Below are 25795 nucleotides of genomic sequence, written 5' to 3'. Positions count from 1 at the left end.
TGTAGCATTCATCGGTGGTATGACCGTTTCCTCGATGGTACTTGCAATAGGAATTTGGATTCCATCTCGAAGATCGATTTTCTGGTGTTGTATCCTCGGTAGGGCCAATAGGTTTGATTAATCCTCGATCATAAAGACGATCAAAAGCATCATCGTAGGTCATTCCAATGGATGTGAAATCTCGCCTGGGTTTCCTTTTAGATCCTTGATTGTCCACGGCTAAGACATCATTATGGTCAAAGGTACTAACATTATTACTAGAGTGGGCGCTTTCGGAAGAAGAAGGATTGTCGCTCTTCTTTCCTTTCCAGCCACCGTGGTTGCTATTGTTAGTAGCTTTTTGCTTTGTGATGTCATCTTCGATCTCGATACCTATGTCATAGACGGCCTTGAAAGTATTCAAGTTGTGTTGATATTTTAAATGCTTTGAATACTTTTCTTGGAGATTCTTGATAAACATCCTCACGGATTCTTTTTCGGTGGGGACCTCAATCATCTTGGCGGAAGTTTCTCTCCATTTATTAAAGAAAGAGGTAAAGCCTTCATTCTCTTGTTGTCTTAGCATCTCAAGTTGTCTATGATCGGTTTCAACTTGAAAATTGCACTTGTACCTATCAACGAAAGCGTTTGCTATCGATTCCCAGGTAGAGGTTTTCTCCTTGTCAAGGGAAAAGAACCATTGTTGGCAAACGGTTTCAAGAGATAGTGGGAACAGAGAGGGGAAAACCTTCTTATCGATACCCTTAATGCTCATTATAGTTTCAAAAGCTCTTAGATGGAAGTAAGGGTTATCTGTTGCCTTGTTAATAACTCGACAAGGTGTTATTGACAACAAAAATTAACCGAATTAATTAGCAAACTGGTTAATTAGACATTAGGTGATGACTCGACAAATAATCCGAACTGTCGGCCCAGCGACAGGACTGGCGTCACAATATGGTGATTGGCGCCAGACTTTTTAGTAAATGTCTGGCGCTAAACACCATACAGTGGCGCTACAGCTCAGATTTTGGCACTAATATTGGAGCCTCGGTCTGGGACTGTTTTCGATATTATTAGTCAACTGGGGTATGCCTAAAGTCGTACTAGGTCAATTCCGATTAAAAGAAGAAAAAAAATTATTGACTCAAATCAATTAATTAATTAATTAGGAAAAGTTCTTTAAGTCATTAATTATAATATCAACACAAATCAACAAACGGTTAAGAGGAACATAGAATATATATGCACAACAAATAATGCACAATTAGTCAAGTAGGCACAATATGATGCAATGAGTTCGCAACCTAACCATGGCTCTAGTTCTCTAAAGTTCAGGATATGGTTTGGTAAAATAGGGTCCATGGTTAATTGTCTAGATGCACTGCGTAGAAGCCTAACCGTGAAGGGTTAACGCGTGTGGATAGGACACCGCGAGTTTTTAGAAAAAACTCGCTTCCATGGTTTGGTGAATTCAACCTCTCAGATGTACCCTTTGTTGCCAGGAGCGTTCAATCGGGTAGATAGAGCATGAATTCCCAGAGGGTTATGTCCATATGTAGAACACATATGGGTTTCAGAAAAGTGAGAAAAAATTCAATCAGGAAGTAGGATCGAGCAAACAATACGAAAAACCGGTCGAAATTAGAACGTATACTTCTGGCTCGGTATTGGGGGAAATTGGCGCCAACAAACAGAGACTGGCGCCAACTTTTAACTGTAGCGCCTGGCGCCAATACTGGCGTCTGGCGCTACGGCTAAAAGTTTGGCGCCAAGCTCTGGCCCCTGACGCTACTTCCCACATGCCTCAGCAGCTTTCTGTGCTCAATAAAATCATCCAGTTTCGCGCGGTGTTATTTCAGTCCTAGTTGTGAAAGACATTTCTCAAATTTCCTACATGTAAAATCCTATGTTTTTGACTCATTACGGATGGTCTTTCCAATGAGAACCTTTTTATGCATATGACAATAATGTTAATCAAAATTACGCACATGAAATACTTAGAACTTTTCGAGTCTCATCCACTCATTCTAAATCATTGCCGAAACAAATTCAGGAATTAAAATAGAAATCCTCCCCAGTGGAGTCGCCAAAAACTGTAGGGAATATTTTCAAGCCTTTAAAAATCCCACTAGCTTGAACCCCACTGTGATCATACACTAAAGTACGGTGGCGTCCAAAAGGGAAGAAGATAGAGCAAAAAAGTCGCCAACAAGTTTTTAAGGAACTTGTAAACCGTTCACGAGGTGAAGGTTACACCCCTGAACGATCCAAGAGATCGTCAACTCCATAAGGTCATGAACCAAATAAGGGTTCGGGGATGATGGTACAAATCCAACCTAAAAGTGATTGAACCTGCTCTAATAATAGGCCTCTACTTTATTCTGCTCGTATTCATGTGCGCTTTCTGACTAACATACAATCAATAGATTAACCCAAAACCTGTTTAATCTATGTTGGTTGAACATTAATGCACAAACAAATCTATTATTGGCGATCACTTGAAATTATAATCATAATTAACCTAACAAGATTATTAATTATCTTATTAAGCGCGATTGCAAATACCAATTCCCTTTAACATTCAATAAAGGTGATCAAGCAATAACAATATAAAATAATATGCATATCAAGCAACATAATAAATAATCAACATCATTAATAACAATAATATCAATCATAATCGTAATCATGTTACAGCATAGCAAGATCCTAGGCATGATACTAACAAGATTAATAACAAACCCTAGCATGTCACTAAGCAATAAAAATCAAATCTTTAACCCTAACATGATACTAACAATCATAAATATTAGGAAGAATATAGGAAGCATCATACTTTTAATCATACTTGATATTAAAGTTACCCTAGACATGATACTAGGAATCAAAATAACAATCTAAGCATGATATCTACATCATAATATCAATTAATCAATTAAAGCACTTACTTGGATGCCTCGTACCTCTTTCTAATAACAAAATACACACGTTAGTAACTTCAAGGAAAATAATAATCAAAACAATTAAATTAAATAATTGAAATAGAGATTTGGGACAAAACCCTCAGAAATTAAAATCTTTCATGTCTAGGGCGAAGGTTACTTCGAATATGGCTAAGTGTTTCTAGATCTTGCGAATGCGGAATTTTGTATGAAAAAGCAAGGAAGAAAGAATGCTAAAGAATTAATGTTATTGAAAATTGATGAATGAATGATGTAGATGATGAATGAAGAGAATTAATGAATGGTAATTGAAGAGAGTTGATGAATGAAAAAGAGAATTGATGATTCTTGGTGAATGATGAAGATAGTTGGTGAATGATAGTTGTAGATGATGAAGATAGTTGGTAATTGGTGAATGAAAACGGAGTTTTTGATACGATATTTATAGAGAAAATCAGCCAAAAAAGATAATTTATCAAAACAGAGTCTGAAGACCACAAAACCACCTTGGCGTCAGCCCTGGCTCATTGGCGCCAGGACCAGTGGCTAGCGCCAGACGCCAATGGCTGGCGTCTGGCGCCAATCCTGATTCCAGGTGCCAAGGCCTGGGGTTGGACGCCAAATTGGATTTCAACGCGTTTTCGAAAATCCGATAAATTTCCCGTACTGGAAGATAAAATAATATAAATTCAGTCGAAAATGCTATTTGATCTTATTAAAACTCTGAAGAATCCTAATTGAATTAGGAATGAAAAGAACCTTCCAGAATGTTCTTGAAGACTAAAACCATTCCTAATTGCAGTAGGAATGATAAATCATATTAGGCCCTCCCCTAGATCATTGGGCCGTACTTAAAGCTCAAACCGGGTCCAGTTTAGTAAATTGACCATAAATTCCTCAATATTCATCGGAATTGGGCTTATAATATATCGTTGGAAAGGTCTTTGCAAGCCCCATCCAACTACACCACTATTGGACCCATATCATGGACCAACCAAACTGGATTGGCTGTTTTCTTAAAATAAAGTTTTCAAAAACAGGAGAAAAGAAAATAAATAAAACTTTCCGCAACACTAGACCTTTCCACACTTTCGTTTCATTCGATTATGATTCGACGTGAAAGGCACTCATCACCGGGTTTGGTTTTGGGGAGACACAAATGGGTGTCTACACTTCCATGTCCAAAGGAAGAACCTAAAAGAGAATTCACACCAGTGAAAACGACTTATGAGGCAAAGTATTTTCCCTTACAAGTCACCAAAAAACCCAAGAAGAGCAATAGAGTCTACACTCCAATTGGGATCCCATATGCACAAATGTTCGAAATGCTCTCCGAGAATGGCGAGGTCAAACCTCTCGAACCGAGACCATTTGAGTCATTAAAAAGGACAGATAGATATTACTGTCAGTACCATCAATCAGGGGGGAACACCATAGAAAACTGTTTCAAATTCAAGGATTTTGTACAGAAAATAATTGATGAAAAGAAATTAATCCAAGTTCAACAAGAAGAGGATATAACCGTCAATGGAGTGTGGGACAGTGATGAAGAAGATGTCTACCTAAAGGACATAGTAGGACCTTCACCTTGTGTATCATACACCACAGACGACATTTGGGCTGAAGAAGATTCATCAATAAACGTCCTCACAAGATCCGGGGGATGCAACCTCCCGTTTCAACACAACCTATTCCTACCGTACAACAAGTTCCCATACCTATCATCGAAGACAACGACATCGTTAAATAGTTTAAGAAGACAAAAGTTGAGAGGAATGTGTGGAAGCTCCTGGCAACGTCTCGAGAACATAGGTTGGCTGTAATGAATGCCTTGGATAAAATCGGGATAGATTCTGACACCACTCCTAAGGGACTAGCTAACTTCCTCACAAGTGACCTTCCTAGTCCGATTAATCTAATCACCTTCTCTGACAAAGATTTACCCCCAGAAGGTGACAAACACTACAAGGCATTAAACCTCACGGTAGTCTGCAAAAGGATGAATGTTCCCATGAATCTTGTAGACAATGGATCAGCTATCAATGTTTGTCCACTTAGAACTGCGAGGATGCTCGGCATAAGGGATGAGGATTTAACTCCGTCCACACAAGGAATAAGAGCTTACGATAATACTCGCCGTCAAGCTCTTGGAAAAATAATCCTAAATGTGACGGCAGGAGCAATAGAACATGCTACTACTTTTCAAGTAGTAGACATCAAAGCCTCATTCAATTTGTTGTTAGGACGCCCTTGGCTTCATGATCTAAAGGCCGTCCCTTCATCTCTCCACCAACAAGTGAAAGCCATAGTTGGAGGAATTCCAATCACTATTGACGCTTCGCCATGAGAATCAAATCCATAGAAAATCCAATCATCAATGTGGAGCACGACGAAGATGATGAAGACCTATGGGGCTTTAATGAAGAATTCTCCTTAATCCAAGAGGATGAAAGGACATCTCTTTGCCATGACCCCCATTCCAACATGATTGTCAACACCATGCTGAAGAAACAAGGACACTTCCCTGGGATGACCCTAGGAAAGAAGAAGGGGATAGCAAAAACGGTGGAGTCACCTGGCCTCCCTAAGCTAGATACTTTCGGACTTGGTTTCGAACCGACTTGGAAATATCTCAAGCGAGCCCAGGACAAGTTGAAAGCACGTAGAGACGCTCGCATTCAAAAGAAAGCAATTCCAATGGATCAGTTTCCTCTTACGCTTAATGGTCAGTTTATAAAAGAAGGAGCGGACTATCCATGCCATGAATTTCCCGATCCATTTGTTGTAAATGGCATACGACAACCAGGATTCGAGATTTTCTTGGATTGCTACTTCACTGACGAAATCCCAACTCCCGTCCATAAGGAGAAAACACCCCCATGCTTTGACTTTAACGTCATGGGATTACTGTTTGGGCGAGAAAAGAATGAGCCAGCTTATGAAGAAGATAACTCCTCACTCATTCAAACGATCCTACAAAGCGAAAACTTCGACCCCTCGAAGCTAATTACTCCAGCCGAAGGATCACTACAAGGGTGGGGCAAGACTATCAAAGTGACTACTCCAAGTGGAAGGAAGATATCAATCACGACAGGGCAAGGGCCGATGTTCGAAGAGTCGTCGGAGTCAGAGTCTTTCCCTTTAGAGTCTTCTAAGTCTTTAGCAATAACACCTCCCCTTCCTATTTCTTCTCCTAGGATAGTTAGTGATCCAGTCCCTGAGGACATATCACTCTTTGATGTAATGATCTCAGAGTATAATAATATTACTCGTTCTCCTTACTGCTTGTGTTCTTCCTAACCCAAGATGACGAGCATTGCTTAGCTAATGATGAAAAAGACAAAGAAATTATTAAAGCAATGGAAACACTCGAAAAGAAAACACCAGTAATTGAAGAAACTGAAACAGTTGACATCTTGAATGATTCAACTCATAAAAGAGAAGTTAAAATCGGACTAACGTTGAATAAACAAGAAAGAACCGATTTAATTAACTTACTTAAAGAATTTATTGATGTATTTGCTTGGTCATATGAAGATATTCCAGGCATTAACAGAGAAATAGCTCAACACACTATACCACTAATCCCAGGAATGAAACCTGTAAAACAAAAGTTGCGTCGAATGAAACCCGACGTAGCACTTAAAATAAAAGAAGAAGTTCAAAAACAAATAATTGCAGGTTTCATCAAGGTATCCAAATACCCCGAATGGGTCGCCAACGTCGTCCCAGTTCCAAAGAAAGACGGAAAGGTAAGGATGTGTGTCGACTATCGAGATCTAAATAAGGCAAGTCCAAAGGACGACTTCCCTTTGCCACACATCGATATTCAGGTAGACAACACGGCAAATCACGCGCTTCTCTCATTCATGGACGGATACGCAGGGTACAATCAGATTCTCATGGCAGAAGAAGACATGGAGAAAATGACCTTTATCACACCATGGGGCACTTACTGCTACACGGTAATGCCATTTGGGTTGAAAAACGCAGGTGCTACTTACCAACGTGCAACAACTGCCTTACTCCATGACATGATGCATAAAGAAGTCGAAGTATATTTCGACGACATGATTGTGAAATCAAAGGAACGTCTAGGCCATCAAGTAGCCTTAAGGAAATTTTTCGAAAGGCTAAGAAAATATAATATGAGGTTGAATCCATCAAAATGTGCTTTTGGAGTCACCTCGGGCAAGCTCTTGAGATACGTCATAAGCTCTAGAGGAATAGAGATAGATCCAACCAAGATTAAAGTAATCATGTCGATGCCACCGCCCAAGACCGAGAAACAGATTCGAGGATTTATTGGCCGGTTGCAATACATAAGTAGGTTCATATCAAAACTGACAACGATATGTGAACCAATCTTCAAAAAGCTCAAGAAGAATGTACCAGTAATATGGGATGATGAGTGTCAAAAAGCCTTTGACAAGATCAAAGCCTATCTCGCAAATCCTCCCGTATTAGCGCCAGCACTTCCCGGAATACCTCTTAGGTTATACTTGACGGTTACCAAAGAGACAATGGGAGCCATGCTAGCACAAGAGGTAGAAAGCAAAAAGAATGCAATCTATTACCTAAGTAAGAAGATGCTCGAATACGAAACACGCTATACACCGCTCGAGAAATTGTGCCTCGCTTTGGTGTGGGCCACAACTAAGTTGATACATTACATGTTGGTACATACCGTTTTCGTAGTCTCCCGATTGGATCCACTCAAGTATTTGTTCGAGAAATCAACACTCAATGGACGTATTTCAAGATGGATAGTCAACTTAGCCCAGTTTGATGTACGGTTTATGCCACAAAAAGCTATTAAAGGATCTGTGGTGTCAGACTTTCTGGCAGACTTTCCAATAGAAGACTCGACACCAATACAATACAATGAATTTCCAGATGAAGATTTGATGGTCACCGAAGATGATACTTGGACCTTGTATTTCGACAGAGCCTCAAACCAAAAGGGATGTGGCGTCGGAGTGTTGCTAGTATTACCTAAAGAAGAACACGTTCCAATCTCAATAAAGCTTGATTTTGACGTTACCAACAACGCTGCTGAATATGAAGCATGCGTGGTAGGCCTTGAAACAGCCCTGGCATTGGGAGTAAAGAAGTTAAGGATATTTGGAGACTCTTCTTTGATTATCAATCAGATATCTAAAAGGTGGAAAGTAAGGAGCGAAAGCCTAGCCCCTTACCGAACTTATCTGGAAACTCTTACCGATCAGTTAGAGAAGGTAGAATACACATATCTACCTAGAGAAGAAAACCAATTTGCTGATGCCTTGGCGAGATTAGCCTCAATGGTTAGGATTCCCACGGAAATCGAGCAAATGCCTCTAACTATCAAAAAAAGGCATAAACCAGCATATATACAAGCTATAGAAGACGACGACTCAGTCCAAGACGAAGAAGAAGAACCATGGTACACAAACATAATCAACTATGTCACCAATGGAGAATACGCTCCTCATGCTGACAAAAGAGCAAAGCGAGCATTGAGACTTTTGGCTTCTCAATATGTACTTATAGACAACGAGCTACATAAAAGGGTACCTAAAGGTCGAGCTCTCCTTTGTGTAGGAAAAGTGGATGCACAAAGAATAATGAGAATAGTTCACGAAGGAATCTGTGGAACTCATGTAAATGACAAAATGTTAGTCCAGAAAATAATGCGAGAAGGGTATTATTGGACTACAATGAATAGGGATTGCCATCAATACGTGAAAAGATGCCCTAAGTGTCAAATTTATGCCAATTTACAACATGTCCCTCCATCTTTGCTCTACACCTACACATCGCCATGACCATTCTCTACATGGGGAATTGACATAATTGGCAAAATCACTCCCCCAGGGACAGGAGGCCACGAATTTATTCTAGTAGCAATTGATTACTTTACAAAGTGGGTCAAAGCGCAATCATACGCTAAACTCACTGCAAAACATGTAGCACTCTTTATCGAGAGAAATATTATTTGTCGATATGGAGTCCCACATGAAATGATAAGTGACAATGGAACTCACTTTCAAGCCGAACGTGAAGAATTGCTACATAAATATGGTATCCAACATCATCATTCGTCCCCTTATAGACCTTAAGCAAACGGAGCAGTCGAGGCAGCTAATAAGAATCTAAAGACTATCATCGAGAAAATTATAGAAAATTATAAGGATTGGCCTGACAAGCTCCACTTCGCACTGTGGGGTTATCGCACGTCAATCCGTACATCAACGGGAAATACACCATTTTCCTTGGTATATGGAATGGATGCCGTACAACCTGACAAACTAGAAATACCATATCTACGCATTGCGTTAGAGAGTAAACTTGATGAAGTTGAATGGACTAGGGAAAGATATGAATAATTGATCCTACTCGACGAAAAACGATTAGAAGCTCTACATCACACTCAGTGTTATCAAACTCGTATGGCTAGACATTTTAATAAGGAGGTCAAGACAAGAAATATCAAAGTAGGATATTTGGTATTAAATGCACTAAGGAAAAATGTTTTAGACCCAAGGGGAAAATTTAGACCTAACTGGTCTGGCCCCTACATTGTCAAAACAATCCTGTCAGGTGGTGCAGCAAAACTAACTAATATGGATGGCAATGAATTCTCAAACATGACCAATCTTGACCAACTTAAAAAATACTACCCATAATTACTTGAGTAGGATACTCAAGAGAGCTACGTTCGGCCTGATTCCTTAGGAAAGGATACGTAGGCAACCCTTTACGGGTGCGGCCACTTTATTTTTCGACATCTCCGCGTTCCAGAATCAACTAAAAAGTCAACACAAAGTCGAAAAATTATTGGCGTCGCAGAACAGAGCCTGGCGCCAGCCAGAAGTCATCAGCGCCAGCCGATGGTATTGGCGCCTGGCGCCAGACCTCAATAGCTGGCGCCAAACCCCAATTACTAGCGCCAATTCGAAAATAAAATCTGGGCAAATTTCGGTGTTTTTCGGAAAATTTTCGACTTCCGTACTCGAAGAACTTCTGGAAAATTATTTTTTGTTCGATTTTCATTGCTTTAATAAAATAAATTTAAAGTAAACAATTTAATTGAAAGCTGAAATTTCATTAATAAAATAAAATTACATTATTGATGGAATTCAAATAAGGCTGAAATAAATTAACTTTAAATAAAATTAACAATCTAATAAATCTAAAGCTAAGCAATGTTTTTAATCTTTCTTTTCCTTTTTAGCTCTTTTCCAATTCTTTTCTGCTTCTTCCTCTTCATCCATTACTTTAGCTAGTAGGAATCCTTTAGAGGACCTACATTCAATTTTGGAATAGATTGTCTCCCCTTCAGCTAGCACCCCATGCTTCTTTTCCACCCAAGCGTTTTTGTCTGTGGTGTTAGCTTTCCTTTTTCCTTTGTCTCTAGTAGTATATTTCTTCCTAGGCATTGCAGGTGTTTTGAATTCAATTCTTGCACCTAAGCGTTCTTTGGCAGGTGTCACCTAGACTATTCTTCACATCGGTTCTACCCTGATCAATCGAAGATTTCTTCAGCAACCACTTGTTTACATCATTAGGTAAAGAAGGGGGAACCTTTTGGGTAATCACTTCCCATAAAGGTCTAGTGCTCCAGTAAGCGTCGAATCTATCTACTTCTTGAGATACAGGGTACTCATAGGGAGGACGAAGATCCCCGGAAGGAATATTTTGAAGTAAGCCGTATTGTCTCTTTACCCTGCAAGGATAATAATATGTTACGCGAGACAAACTTGGAAGACGGCAAAAAGGTTGCTTGTTAACACCAACCATCCTTTCTATTTTCCACCATGGGATGACCCACTTGATATCTAAATCACGTGATTCAAATACTTTTCTCCACCCATGACGCCCAATCTTAGGGATGCGCTTCTTTCTTCTCACGAAGCAATTGGGAGTATATTTTTCGATGTCATCCGGAGGGCTAATTAATCCTAGCCTCTCCATTAGCCACATCTGTAAAAAAATTGCAATGCAAACAAAATTATTATTACAATACAAAAATATATTTTTTGATTTCTGTAATTAAAAATGTTATTTTTCTACCTGTAATAAAATTGGAGAACCGCGAAAAGGCACTTTTGGGTTCCTTTTCAATTCATCGAGACTAATCATGGTCTCTCCAACTATTAATGGCATTGGATTCCTCCCTGATTCAATTTGTTCTAGCACAATGGTGATAATTTATTGACCCTCATTATTTTTACCACTACTAAGACAAAATTGATTGAGCATGCAAAATAAAAACGCCCTTCTTCTATATATATGAAAGGATTCAGAAAGAGGTTTATCAAAATAATAGCATGCGAATTCTTTCAAATTCACTATATTGCCATCTACTATTTTTGATAAATCCCTTTCCTTTAAATTAAAGAAGCGTTCGAAATCCTTATAGTAATATGCATCTACTCTAGGGATTACTACCAGGTCTATCGCAGGGAAGCCTAAGATAGCACCAAATTCCTCTGGCAAAGGGCTAATTTCATCATACCCTATTCTGAAACAATGCGTATCAATATTCCAAAATTCTAAAGCGGTATGTATGAAGTCTAGGTCTAGATCTACCCCTTTGATGCTATAAATTCCCCCCAAGTGAAATAAATCTAATTCTTTTTTGTCTCTAGCATTAAGGGATCGACACCATTCATGAGTGTATTGGGTGAAGGTTTTAGTGGCTAAAGACATGATTATTATTTTTTCTGAAGAAGAGAATAATTTTTTTCGCTAGAATTATGAGAAGAATCGGCTGAGCAGGGGGCTATTTATGCACAAATTGCAAAGAATTTTAATCTGAATGAAATACGGAGTCAGCGTCAATTGGCGTCAAAACCCCGACATTGGCGCCACCTTCCAGAGCTTGGCGCCACACGCTAATTGTAGCGCCTGGCGCCACGCGCCATAGTGTGACGCCAGCTGGCGCCAAGTCACCATGACAGCCGCGCGTGCTCAGTTTGCGTTTTTGATATTTAACTTGAGTCGTTTAATGACTTTATGGCCCCGTTTAATTTTCCTAAATATCTTTTCTATATTTTTTCTTAATTAATTAAATATAGCAATTATTTTTAATTTATTTTATTTCTTTTTTTTTGGATTTTATTTTAATTTTCAAAAAGCCGACATTTTTCCGTTTTCTTTTCCTTTTTATTTTTTCTTTTTGGGGGAGAGAGTCGGATAATATCCTCCATCAATAATAAAAATGACGGAATTTTTGCGCAAAAATTGTTATCACACTTCTTTTGCACACACTAACATAATAATAAGCAATCAAATAAATTTACGATAACATAAAAATACAAATGCGTCTAAATAATGAGTCAAAGGCAAAGTTCTATAAAAAGTCAAAATAAAATATATATACAGAGACAGACTACGGAGCCGGAGGACGTAGGCCCATCATGCCATAAAACTGCGCCGTACGAGGAGTCACCTCTCCACCAGCTCCAGCCTCAACACCGGCTCCAGTCTCCGTAGGAGGAGGAAGACTCAAGATAGGACCACTCCAGCCAGGATCAACCTGAGGCTGAGACCGCGGAGGCTGCTGCGATGACGATCCAACCTCGTACATCCCACCACCTCTGAAAGCCGAGGTAGCCTCTCCTACCGGTGCAGCAGGAGCACCCTCAGAAGAAGATCCCGAGCCCTCAGCAACGTCGGCTCAAGCGGCCTCAGAGCGACCGCCTCTACCCCCTGACGAAGTACGACGACTTCTCGAGCTAGACCTCGCCGGATCTCTCCGCCCCTCAGGTCTCGTACGGGTGTGAGAAGCGATAGGCTGGCCCTGCAAAAAAAAGAGAGAATTAAATCAGAAACAAGGTAAAACTGAAGCCATAATGCAGAAATAATGAGTGAAGAAAGGTTACTTCTCGGACAACGTCGTCCCGACGACAGGTGGCCGCGTTCCTCATCCAGACGAGCTGGCTCCGGAAGGCATCTATGCATCGTGCCATAACCGAAACCACCTCACGTGAAAACTGTCTGAAAAATAAGTCAGTGAAAATACATGATAAATGAACACAAAAAAATCTGAATTTAAACTAGGCTTACACTAGTCTGATGGCGAGGAATCGACCGCTCCACGAACCGCTCGCCCTCGGGAGCCGGAGAAATCATCTCCTCGATCGACCCGTATATCCCTTGGTAGTGAATGGACATACGGGGCGGCACGAACTCAGCAGGACCATCCTGACAAAACAGGAAAAATCAGTAAAGTATTACTTGGGGGCTACTTAGCGAAAACTAAAGCTAAGAATCTTACCCTCACATCCTCAGCCGGTACAGGGGCTGGAGCTAATAAAGGTAGTAGCTCCCCAGCGTAACACCGCCCGAGGATCACATGGGACCGCCAGAGGGAACCAGCTCCCTCAGTCATGCTCAACAACCGTCCCTCGTCGAACATGTGACGTGGCGGAGGAGCAGGAACGACGAAGACATCAGAGGAGTGCTGTCTAGCGACTCTCTCTCCTAAGTATACGACCGCTCCGTAGGTCCCCGGTTAATAGCGACGCTCAGCAGAGTACTGTACGGCTAATCCAGGGACTGTCCAACCGCCCCACGGTCGGTATACCACCTCAGGTCCCTATAAAAAGCACCAATCAGGCAAGAATATATCAAAAGCACCGCGGAAGAGCAAGATAAACACTAAAAGTCATACCGAGATGATCCAGCTCCGGACACGTTCAGTAGACATGTCCACGTGGTGGCCGCCCCAAGAGGCGCTCACCGGAAATCCCCTCGGCGATAGTCTCGCCAGCGCAGTAGAAGGAAAGTGCTTGTAGAACCAAATCTACAAAGAGTTAGAAGTATGAATAAATGCTAACTAATATGTAGGGCTAAACTTTATAGGGAATAATGTTTACCTCTACGACCTTCCAAAAAGCAGATAAAGCAACGTTCGTCCTAAAGGACCGATGACGACACGAGTCCCTCAGAGCACGAACGAAATCAGCATAGGCCAAGCTGGCCCAGTCATAAGTCCCGATCCGCTGGAGATCACGGCTAGCAGGGAGGTAGTAAAGCAATGCCCTACTACCCTTGCCAGGAGAGAATGTCCCTGACAACAACATCAGCACAAAGATGCGCACTCGCTACTCTCGGGTGGTCGCATCATCATCAAGAGCCGCTGCCAGCATCGAGCGACGAATCCCTCTAGCACTAAACTGAGTCGTCTCGACCTCAGCTCGGGCCCGAATAGCAATCGGCCCCAACAACTCCTCGACCTCTGAAGAAAAGACGTTGATCCCACCGTCGAACGGCAGTGGCACAGAAGTGAACTCCACTCCTATGATAAGACTGAAGTCTGTAGGGGTAACCATCATCTCGCCTCAAGGAAAATGGAAGGTGTTGGTGGTGTCCCAGAAGAACTCCACCAGAGCGCGCACTATGTGATGACCCCCACTGGAGGCGACCATAGCCTCGGAGGTCTAAAACAGAGTAACTAGCCCGCAGGACTCCCATAGGAGTCTCCTCTCGAGGTCCCTGGCGATGTGCATCCTGTACAAATCGCCTAGACCGTCACAACCAGAGCCGTGATGCCGTGTCCTCCCGGGCTCGGTTCCCCGTCTCACCCTCTCAGAAATGTGGTGGATAGGAGCAAATAACAGCGTCTGCTTGTCCCACTCCGGGAGCCGACCAAGCGAAGTGGACGGCGTGGCGTCGTCCTCCACGGGCTCATGCTCCCGTCTATTGTTTCGGGACCGTGAACCTGAGCCTCGTTGTCTAGCCATGCTACATTGTGCAGAATCATCATAAATTAAGGTTCTATAGTATCTAAGGTTCACCTAGCCGCATGATACTATGTTCGCAAAAACAGAGTACGTAGTACTAAAACAGAGTAAATTCAAATTGAGCATGACAGCATTTTTCAAGCAATCAAACAATTTCTTGCAATAATATAGTGATTATTGTGACAAATTGAACAAGAATTGCTAGCAAAAACGTTAAGAACAAACCACATTGTTCTTCACGACCTTAAGAGGTCTAACAATGGAAGATTGCTCATTTCTTCACCAAATTGAGTCAAACAAGTCTCAAATTACTCCCAAGGAAATATATAAACATAAACAAGCAATTTCATGGCATAAAACTTGACAAACAAAGCAAATTGAGCATCATAGAATTCGAATTTTCATGAAATTCGTGAATATTCATGCCAAGAATTCGTAAAAACCGGTGTGAGTTTGAGGAAAACTTACATAGATAGGGAAAATAGATGAGAAGAGCTTTGATTTGCAACAAATTTGAGCGAATTCGGTTGAAAAACGAGCAAGCAATGAGCAATTGAAGTTTCGGACTTCTTTCGAGCAATTTCGCGGCGAACAAAGCAGCAAAAGAAGAGGAAACGGGCATTTAAAGAAAATCCCGTGCTGGCGCCAGTCCCTAGGAATTGGCGTCATAATCTGGGCTTGGAGCCTGGCGACAACATCAGCGCTTGGTGCTAACACCAAATTGCTGGCGCTGATAGTTTTTCAGTGACGCCAAAGCACCTACCCACCTGTTGAGGTTGTGCTAGCCTTCTGCAACATATTTTTAGGTTCCTTGGTACGCCAGTTAGCCCCTCTAAGAAATTTGACAAGATTAAGTAATCAGCTTGATTACATAAAGTGATCGACTTGATAAGAGATCGTCTCACTTAGCTTAAAGCGCCTAAGCATTGGCTCATTAGCAAAAGGCACCGACATATAGGTTCAAGAGCAAAGAGCACCGACATACAGGTTCAAAGCAAAAGAGCGCCGTCGTAGAGGCATAGCGGAGGCAAAGTTCAGGCGAACTTTTAAAGATTGACAGGCGTGGATCTTCGGTAATTTCTTTTGGAAAATTATTGTATCAAATGAAGATGACTTCAAGAGAAGATATCTTCGACAGTGTTCCCTAGCTTGCGGAGAGTTGTCACGAACAACATGAGGATTATTTCAAGAGAAATAATCTTCGATAGTGTTCCCTAGGATGTAGAATATTATCAATGCGGATGAGGATTATTTCAAGAGAAATAATCTTCAAAAGTGTTCCCTAGGATGTGGAATATTATCAATGCGGATGAGGATTGTTTCAAGCGAAATAATCTTCGATGGTATTCCCTAGGATGTGGAATATTATCAATGCAGAGGAGGATAGTTTCAGGCGAAGCAATCTTCTGATTTGGAAGCAGTTACAGGAGTAGTGGTTTTCAAGCGGGATGGCATTCTCTAGCTTGTGGAGGTCATCAAAACAATCGGTTACTTTCGAAGACGTGTGCTCGACGGTGCAAGATACGCGTTTCTTAACTCTTCTATCTGTTTAACTAATGCTAGTTTTGCAGGTATCGGCGTTATAAGATTGGTTTAGGATCGCAGAACGTTCTGAATCATTCTCCGTCCCTATCGATACTTTGACTTTTGTTTTCGAAACTTGCGTTTCTCCAAACTCAGTCAAAGTGGGGGCTTCTGTAGAAACCCATTTGTGTCTCCCCAAAACCAAACCCAGTGATGAGTACCTTTCACGTCGAATCATAATCGAATGAAACGAAAGTGTGGAAGGTCTAGTGTTGCGGAAAGTTTTTTTATTTCTTTTCTCTTCTCTCTGTTTTTGAAAACTTTATTTTAAGAAAACAGCCAATCCAGTTTGGTTGGTCCATGATATGGGTCCAATAGTAGTGTAGTTGGATGGGGCTTGCAAAGACCTTTCCAACGATATATTATAAGCCCAATTCCGATGAATATTGAGGAAGTTATGGCCAATTTACTAAACTGGGCCCGGTTTGAGCTTTATGTACGGCCCAATGATCTAGGGGAGGGCCTAATATGATTTATCATTCCTAATGCAATTAGGAATGGTTTTGGTATTCTAGAATCTTCTAGAAGGTTCTTTTCATTCCTAATTCAATTAGCATTAATAAGTTGACTTTGTTGACTTTTCAGAGTTTTAATCAAAATCAAATAGCATTTTCGAAGAAATTATATTATTTTATCTTCCAGTACGGTAAACTTATCGGATTTTCGAAAACGCGTTAGAATCAAGACTGGCGTCCAACCCCAGGCCTTGGCGCCTGGAACCAGGCTTGGCGCCTGGAACCAGGCTTGGCGCCTGGAACCAGGCTTGGCGCCAGGCGCTAGCCATTGGCGCCTGGCGCCAGCTAGCCAGGGTTGGCGCCAACCTTGTTTCCTGAGCGTCAGACTCTGTTTTGTTAAATTATCTTTTTGGCTGATTTTCTCTATAAATATCGTATCAAAAACTCCGTTTTCATGGATCATCTACATCTATCATTCACCAATTCACCAATTTTCACCAATTCTATTCATTCTCAAGCTTTCATCAACAATCATTAATTCTTTAGCATTCTTTAATTCATTTAATTCTTTCTTACTTGTTTTCATACAAAATTCCGCATTCACAAGATCTAGAAACGCCTATCCATATTCGAAGTTGCCTTCGCCCTAGACGTGAAAGGTTTTAATTTCTGAGGGTTTGGTCCCAAATTTCTCTTTCAATTATTTAATTTAATTGCTTTGATTATTATTTTCCTTGAAGTTACTAACGTGTGTATTTTGTTATTAGAAAGAGGTACGAGGCATCAAAGTAAGTGCTTTAATTGTTTTATTGATATTATGATGTAGACATCATGTTCATATTGTTATTATGATATTCCTATTATCATGTCAAGGGTATTTTTAATATTAAATATGATTGTTATGATGCTTCCTATGTTCTTCCTAATGTTTATTCATGTTAGTATCATGTTAGGGTTAAAGATTTGATTTTTATTGTTTAGTGACATGCTAGGGTTTGTTATTAATCTTGTTAGTATCATGCCTAGGATCTTGCAATTATTATGCTTTAATATTAACATGAACATGATTATGATTATAATCGTTATAATTTATGATTATGATTATTATTATTATTATTATAATTATTATTCATGATTGATTTTATTTATTATGTTGCTTGTTATACATTATTTATTCTTTATTGCTTGATCACACCTTTTATTGCATGTTTAAAGGGAATTTGTACTTATAATAAGATAGTTAATAATCTTGTTAGGGTTAATTTGATTATAATTCAAGTGATCGCCAATAATAGATTTGTTTGTGCATTAAATTCAACCAACATAGATTAAACAGGTTTAGGGTTAATCCTATTGATTGCATGTTAGTCAGAAAGCGCACATGAATACGAGCAGAATAAAGTAGAGGCCTATTATTAGGGCAGGTTCAATCTCTTGTAGGTTGGATTTGTACCATCATCCCCGAACCCTTATTTGGTTCATGACCTTATGGAGTTGACGATCTCTTGGTATTAGCTAGTGGGGTTCAAGCTAGTGGGATTTAAAGGCTTGAAATTATTCCCTACACCTTGCTATTAGCTAGTGAGACCAAGATAGGACTTAATCTTTGGTAGGCTCGACGACAGCCTATCAAATTTTTTGCGCCGTTGCCGGGGAGGCAAAGTCATATTGAATGTATTATTGTTGAATGAGTCTAAGTGTGTAAATTTTTGTATCATAATTTTTCTTATTTATTTTTGTATATTTGTGTTTTCAACTTGTGATAGTCATTGCTAACGTTTTTCTTAGCTTTGTTTGACTTTGCATGACACGGAAGAGTAAGCAATCACCGCTTATTCCCGTTGATCCGGAGCTAAATAGGACTTTGAGAAACGTCAGGAGACTTTTGCAGGGCCCACCCGAGTTCTCCATTGTGTATTCGGATTCTGATCCGGAAGAAATATTTTCAACCAACGAAGAAGAGAACATGGGTGATGACAATCCTCCTCCACCATTGCTACGAGATTATGACCAGCCCAATGCCTTCACACTTCGGAGTGGCATACGTCACCCCACTACTAATGCAAACAATTTTGAGCTATCGCCTCAACTCATCCGTATGATACAAGGTGATCAATTTGGTGGGAGTTCTCATGAGTGCCCTTTTGCTCATTTGGACAATTTTCTCGAATTGTGCACTACCATCATGCAAAACAACATTACGGAAGAGTTCATCCGTATGCACATGTTTCAATTCTCCCTCCGTGACAAGGCAAAGCATTGGTTGAGAACAGTAGAAGAGGGATCATTGACAACATGGGACGAAGTCACTAGAGCTTTCCTTGGAAAGTATTGTCCACCCAAAAAGACCGTCGAACTAAGGAGGAAAATCACCAATTTCAACCAAGAGATTGATGAGACTTTAAGTGAAGCTTGGGAGCGTTTCAAGGACTACACTAGAAAATTCCCTCACCATGGTTTAACATCATGGATCATTGTTCAAAGCTTTTATGATGATCTTACTCCTACTTCAAGAGCCAACCTTGATAACGGGGCCGGTGGTAGCCTTAAAAAGCTATCGGTGGATGAAGCACACAAAATGATCGAAGAGGTGGAAAAGCACTACGCATATGGAGGTGATAGAAGGCAACCTCAAGCAAAGAAGGCCGGAATCCACGATCTTAGTGCAATGACCTTATTGCATCAAAGTTTGACATGCTAGCTCATAAGCTAGATCAAGCCACTCTTACATCTCCAAGCTCTTCCTCACAACAAGTCATGACTTGTGAAACTTGTGGAGGAAATGATCATATGTCCTCTTATTGCAACTCAACCAACCAAGAGCAAGTGGCGGCAATTGGGCAAAGAAATGATCCATACCCCCAATCCTACAATCAAAGTTGGAAACCCCAACAAAGTACGGGATGGAAGCAACAAAACCAAGGGCCCCCACAAAATAGCTACAATCAAAGCCAAAACCAATCCCAAAACCACTACAACCAACCTCACTCTCAAAACCGACAAGTTCCATATCGCCATCCCAATCAAAACCAACAAAGGTAACAATATTACCAACCCGCTCCTCCACCTCCTCAAAAGTCTAGCCTTGAAGCCGCACTTGAGACCTTCATTATACATCAAGGAAGAAGCAATGTGGATATGCAAGCGAACATCCAACAACTTCAAGCACACAACAAGATAATTGAGAATCAATTGGCACAAATAGCACAACAAGTTGGGAGTTTATCCTTAAGTCCTAGCGGTCACTTCCCAAGCTCAACGGTGGTGAACCCAAAGGAGCAAGATAAGGCCATTACTTTGAGATTGGGGAGAGGTTATGAAGGGTCGGTCATGAGCGAAGAGGAGCCTCAAAAGGGAGATGAGGGAGTTGTGGTAAGAAATGAGGATGACTTTGAAAATGAAATAGTTGATGTTGAGAAAAAGAAGAAACAAAAGAATGACAAGGGAGTAACAAAAGAAAGTGAGGGAGATGAGGAAAGAGTAGAAAAGCCCCCTATGAAAGTATACAAGCCTCCCATTCCATTCCCTCATAGGATTGTAGAAAAGAAATCGAATGAGAAGCTTTCAAATTTTCTTGAAGTCATGAGAGGACTTCAATTGAACATCCCCTTTCTTCATGCCATGTCACAAATGCCTACGTATGCAAAGTTTTTGAAGGATCTTCTATCCAACAAGAGTAGGCTTGAAGAGAGTGCAACCATCTCCCTTCCTAAGGAGGTGAAAGTAATCATTCAAAACAAGCTTCCTCAAAAGTTTGGTGACCCGGGTAGCTATGCAATACCGGTGAAGATTGGAGATATGGAAGCTATGGATGCTTTATGCGATCTTGGGGAAAGTGTGAGCTTGATGCCCTACTCAATTGCTAAGAGTTTGAAAGTTGGAGACTTGAAGCCAACAAGAATGTCCTTACAATTGGCCGACCGCACGGTTAGGCTACCTTTGGGAATTCTTGAAGATGTGCCGGTTCAAGTTGGAAGAGTATTTGTGCCATGTGACACTGTGGTAATGGAAATGGAAGAAGATACTACGGTGCCCCTAATCTTGGGAAGACCGTTTTTGAACACCGCGGGAGTGGTGATTGATATTAAGCAAGGAAGATTGACCTTGAATGTGGGAGATGAGAAAATATCATTTTCATTCCCACAAGCATTGAAAAAGCCATTGTATGATGAAGTTCATAGAGTTGATACTTTGGAAAGGGACTTAGAGAAGTTCCAAGAGAATTTGTTTGAAAGAGATCCTTTACAAGCTATCCTAACGGGAGGCTTAGTTGAGGAAAGTGAAGAAACAAGGGGGTATGATCTTTTGCTCAACCAACCTTTAGTCCACAACGAAATGAAAGTGGAAGTGCTCAATGTGGAGGTAAAAGAAGAGATGACTACGCCTCCTCATAAGGTTGAACTTAAACCCCTTCCTCCTTTACTTAAATATGCTTTTCTTGATGATAGTGAGAGTTATCCCGTTATTTTCAATGCTAATCTTGATGACACCTCTCTTGGGAAACTCCTAGATGTTTTAAGGGAGTATAGAGATGTCATTGGGTATAAAATTGATGACATTAAGGGGATAAGTCCTACTATATGCATGCATAAGATTTTACTTGATGATGATCATGCTTCCTCGATTGAGCACCAAACAAGGCTCAATCCAAACATGAAGGAAGTTGTGAAAAAAGAAGTTTTAAAACTTCTTGAGGCGGGCATAATCTACCCTATCTCCAATAGTAAGTGGGTTAGCCCGGTTCAAGTTGTGCCTAAAAAGGGAGGCATGACCATCATCAAGAATGATAAGGGTGAGACCATTTCTACGAGGTCGGTCACCGGGTGGAGGATGTGTATTGATTACCGAAAATTGAATAAGTCCACCCGGAAAGACCACTTCCCACTCCCCTTCATTGATCAAATTTTGGAAAGACTAGCATCACATAGTCAATATTGTTTCTTGGATGGATACTCGGGATTCTTCCAAATCCCAATCCAACCCGAGGATCAAGAGAAGACTACATTCACATGCCCTTTTGGCACCTTTGCTTATCGAAGGATGCCATTTGGACTTTGTAATGCACCTTCCACATTTCAAAGGTGTATGATGTCTATTGTTTCCGACATGCTTGAATCATCAATTGAAGTATTTATGGATGACTTTTCTGTTTTTTGTTCATCTTTTGACATATGCCTTTCGAATTTGATTAAAGTGTTGAAAAGATGTCAAGAGGTGAACTTAATTTTGAATTGGGAGAAATGTCATTTTATGGTAGAGGAGGGCATTGTTCTTGGTCATGTGATTTCTAGTAGGGGCATTGAATTTGATCGTGCCAAAATTGAGGTCATTAAGTGCCTCCCACCCCCTACAAATGTGAAGGGGATAAGGAGCTTTCTTGGACATGCGGGTTTTTACCGCCGGTTCATAAAGGATTTTTCAAAAATCGCAAAGCCGCTGACTCAATTGTTGGTAAAGGATGCCCTTTTTGTGTTTACTAATGATTGTTTTCTAGCATTTGATAGGTTGAAGGAGGCATTGATTTCGGGTCCTATTATTCAACCCCCTAATTGGGAGCTTCCTTTTGAGCTCATGTGTGATGCTTCGGATTTTGCCATTAGGTCTGTTCTTAGACAAAGGAAGGATAAGAAGCTCCATGCTATCTACTACACTATCAAAACATTAGATGATGCACAAAGGAATTACACGACCACGGAAAAAGAGTTTCTAGCTATTGTTCATGCAATTGAGAAGTTTAGGTCCTACTTGTTGGGGTCTAAAGTCATAGTCTTCACCGACATTCGGCCTTGAAGTACCTCTTGTCAAATAAAGAACCGAAGCCAAGGTTGATACGGTGGGTCTTGCTCTTACAAGACTATGATATTGAGATTAGAGACAAGGAGGGTGCCGAAAATGTTGTGGCCGATCATCTTTCACGGTTACCTATCTTTGTAGGTGATCTTGATAACTTGCCAATCGAGGATTCATTCCTTGATGATCAACTATTTGCTATTCTCCAAGCACCGACACCATGGTTTGCGGACATTGCAAACTACTTTTCTAGCTCTATTCTTTCTCCCGACCTCTCTTATCAACAAAAAAGGAAGTTTCTTCATGATGTGAGCCAATACTTTTGGGACGACCCCTTGCTTTTCAAACAAGGTGTTGATGGCCTTTTTAGAAGGTGTGTCCCGGATAATGAAATTAAAGATGTTATCACAATGTGTCACTCCTCACCTTGTGGAGGACATATGAGTGATAACAAGACCTTGGAAAAAATATTGCAATGCGGTTTCTTTTGGCCAAAAATGTTCAAAGATGTGTGGGGTGTGGTGAAAGCTTGTGATCGGTGTCAAAGAACCGGTAATATTTCAAAAAGAAATTAAATGCCTTTGAACAACATCCTTGAACTTGAAATTTTTGATGTATGGGGCATCGATTTCATGGGGCCTTTCCCGAGCTCTTTTGGGAACAAGTTCATTCTAGTGGTCGTCGATTACGTGTCAAAGTGGGTGGAAGTGGTTGCATCTCCTACTAATGATGCTAAGGTTATGGTCAAGCTCTTCAAAAGAGTAATTTTCCCAAGGTTTGGAGTACCCCGGGCTGTGATTAGTGATGGAGGTTCACACTTTGCAAAGCGATCCTTTCAAGCTCTCCTTGAGAAATATGGTGTGAGGCACAAGGTGTCATTAGCTTACCACCCCCAAACAAGTGGTCAAGCTGAAATTTCAAACCTGGAGGTAAAAATGATTCTTGAGAAAACGGTGGATAGGTCTAGAAAAGATTGGTCTACAAAGCTTGATGATGCCCTATAGGCCTATCGCACCGCGTTCAGAACTCCTATTGGCACCACACCATACAAGCTTGTCTATGGGAAGTCATGCCACTTGCCGGTAGAACTTGAGCATCGGGCTCATTGGGCTATCAAAACATTGAATTTTGACCTTCAAAGCGCCGGTGAGAAGAGGTTGCTTGACCTCCACGCCTTGGAAGAATTAAGGTTGGATGCATATGAGAGTGCAAGGATCTACAAAGAAAAGACCAAAGCTTGGCATGACAAGCATATTAGCAAAAGGGAGTTTAAGGAAGGTGACAAGGTCCTAATATTCAATTCCCGGTTGAAGTTATTTCCGGGTAAGCTTAAGTCAAGATGGAGTGGACCTTTTACCGTTAAGAAGGTATTTCCATATGGAGCGATAGAAATCTCAAATGACAATGGTGAACCGTTCAAAGTGAATGGCCAAAGGCTTAAGGCATACTTTGACGGTTTTGTGCATGAGGAAGACAAGGTTGTTCACCTTGATGAGTTTGATGTTCCCTACTCTCATTGATCCCGCAATGTCGTCAAGCTAGTGACGTTAAAAGAGCGCTTCCGGGAGGCAACCCGAGTTTCTCAACTATCTCTCTCTCTTATAAACTATTACTTAATTTCCATCACTCTTATTATTACTAACTTTTCTATCAATGTCTTTTGTAGGTGTTGATGAAAAGAGAAGTAAGAAAAGGTTTTTGTGAAAGTGAAGTAATAGGGAATTTTAAAAATAATAATAATAATGGTAATAAAAGTAATTTTATCATTATTATGCCTTACTATTATTATTAAAAAAAAAAGAGAGAGAAAAATGTGCAGCATCAGATCTGCACGGACGTGCTGAACATCGCACGTTCGTGCAGAATCAGGCAGAAACGAGCAAAAATGGAGCAACCAACCTTTGAAGTTCAGCACGGACGTGCCAAAATCATCACGTCCGTGCGTGAAAGTCAGCACGGACGTGCCAAATGAGGCAGTAAGCCCTTTAATTCTGCTCGAAGCTGCACGTCCGTGCTGAATTTGGCACGTCCGTGCAGCCTAGACTTTGGTTGTAATAAGCACGGGGTTAGAGCATTAAAAAAAAATCACTCATTCTCACATTTCTCAAGCACGATTCTCTCTCCTCCTCTCTCTAAAAACTCCTCTTCCCCTCCTCAAAACTCACTCAATTCTCCATTCCTACCCAAATTCTCACCCAAATTCAACTCTTTATACCAAAATCTTCACTCCTTTTCAACAAATTCACAAACTACTACTCCTTTCATCACATTCAAACCCAAAAATCAACCAAAAACTCAAACCCTTACTTTGAAAAATCAATTCGGGGGTTTTCTTTGGGAGCTAATTTTGAAGCAATTGGTTGAAGTAGGGTTCTCAAGCAACCAAAAGGAAGGTAAGAAAGGTTCAATTGCGGGTTTTACACCCACGATAAGCTCGGTATAATCGTTCCTCCCTTTCACTAATTTTATGTTTAAATTCTTGAATTTTTGCATGAAATTGCTTGAGAAAGTTTGTTTAAATTGGTTGTGAGTGATTGATAGTTGATAATTACAAAGTTTTAGTGAATTTGGTGGTGTTCGGTGTGTTTTGAGAATTGAAATTTTTGTAAGTATGGAATTAAGGAGTTGATTTTGGTGAAGGAAGAACATACTTGTTTAGGTGGATTGTTGTGTTGATTTGTTTGATAATATTGCATGAAATTGATGAAGAATTGTTGTGGATGCATTATTGAAATGGTCTTTGTTGCTTGGTGATTTACTTGTCTTAGGTGGGAGACTTAGAGCTTAGCTTGATTGTGTTGTAATTGTAGGCCTTGTTTGAGCTTTGGTTGTGTCTTAGTGGACTTAGTGCCTCTTGTGTGTTTATTGTGTTGATTACTTGGTTGTGGTTTGTTTGATTGCATTGCATAAAGACCGACCATGTCTAGAAGAAATCGACATAGAAACACGGACGCAAGGTACCGCAACCCTTCTCCTCCCCCCGTTGATCCACCACAAGTGGATACAATGGGAATAATCTTCAATAACCAAACCTTTTCGAACAATTTCCTAAGAATTAGTAGGAGGAGAATTAGGCCTACCAAATTCTACAACGAGGATGTGGCCGAATCCTTGGGGGTAGGGGAGGACATTAGAATGCTATTCGAGGGATGTGGCCTAGGTGGTTGGCTAGACTTGCACGCCCCGACCTACAAGAGATTAACTCTTGAGTTCCTTTCCACCCTCCAAGTCCAACGGGACACCAAAAAGAACCCCCGCCGCATTACCTTTCAACTCATGAACACCCAACAGAACATGACTATTAATAGGG

The 25795-nt window shown here is 40.7% G+C and overlaps 1 protein-coding gene across 1 annotated transcript; it reads left to right on the top strand.

The window, feature by feature from the left end:
* Positions 1-19833: 19833 nt before the first annotated feature.
* LOC110708896 lies at positions 19834-22485 on the top strand. The gene is made up of 2 exons (XM_021887119.1): positions 19834-21236; positions 22200-22485. Exons 1-2 carry the CDS (start codon positions 19834-19836, stop codon positions 22483-22485), a joined length of 1689 nt encoding a protein of 562 aa, XP_021742811.1.
* Positions 22486-25795: the final 3310 nt, after the last annotated feature.

This window comes from Chenopodium quinoa, unplaced genomic scaffold, assembly GCF_001683475.1.
Source record: "Chenopodium quinoa cultivar QQ74 unplaced genomic scaffold, ASM168347v1, whole genome shotgun sequence".
Lineage (NCBI taxonomy): Eukaryota > Viridiplantae > Streptophyta > Magnoliopsida > Caryophyllales > Amaranthaceae > Chenopodium > Chenopodium quinoa.
The sequence above is the reverse complement of the archived record's forward strand: the minus strand, read 5'-3'. Positions and strand labels throughout refer to the sequence as shown.

What these genes read in the sequence shown, in the direction of transcription:
- LOC110708896 (XM_021887119.1), top strand. Translation starts at nt 19,834, where the DNA reads ATGCAAGCGAACATCCAACAACTTCAAGCACACAACAAGATAATTGAG. An exon ending in GAGTATAGAGATGTCATTGG is followed by an intron (nt 21,237 to 22,199) that starts GTATAAAATTGA and finishes AGCATTTGATAG; the next exon opens with GTTGAAGGAGGCATTGATTT.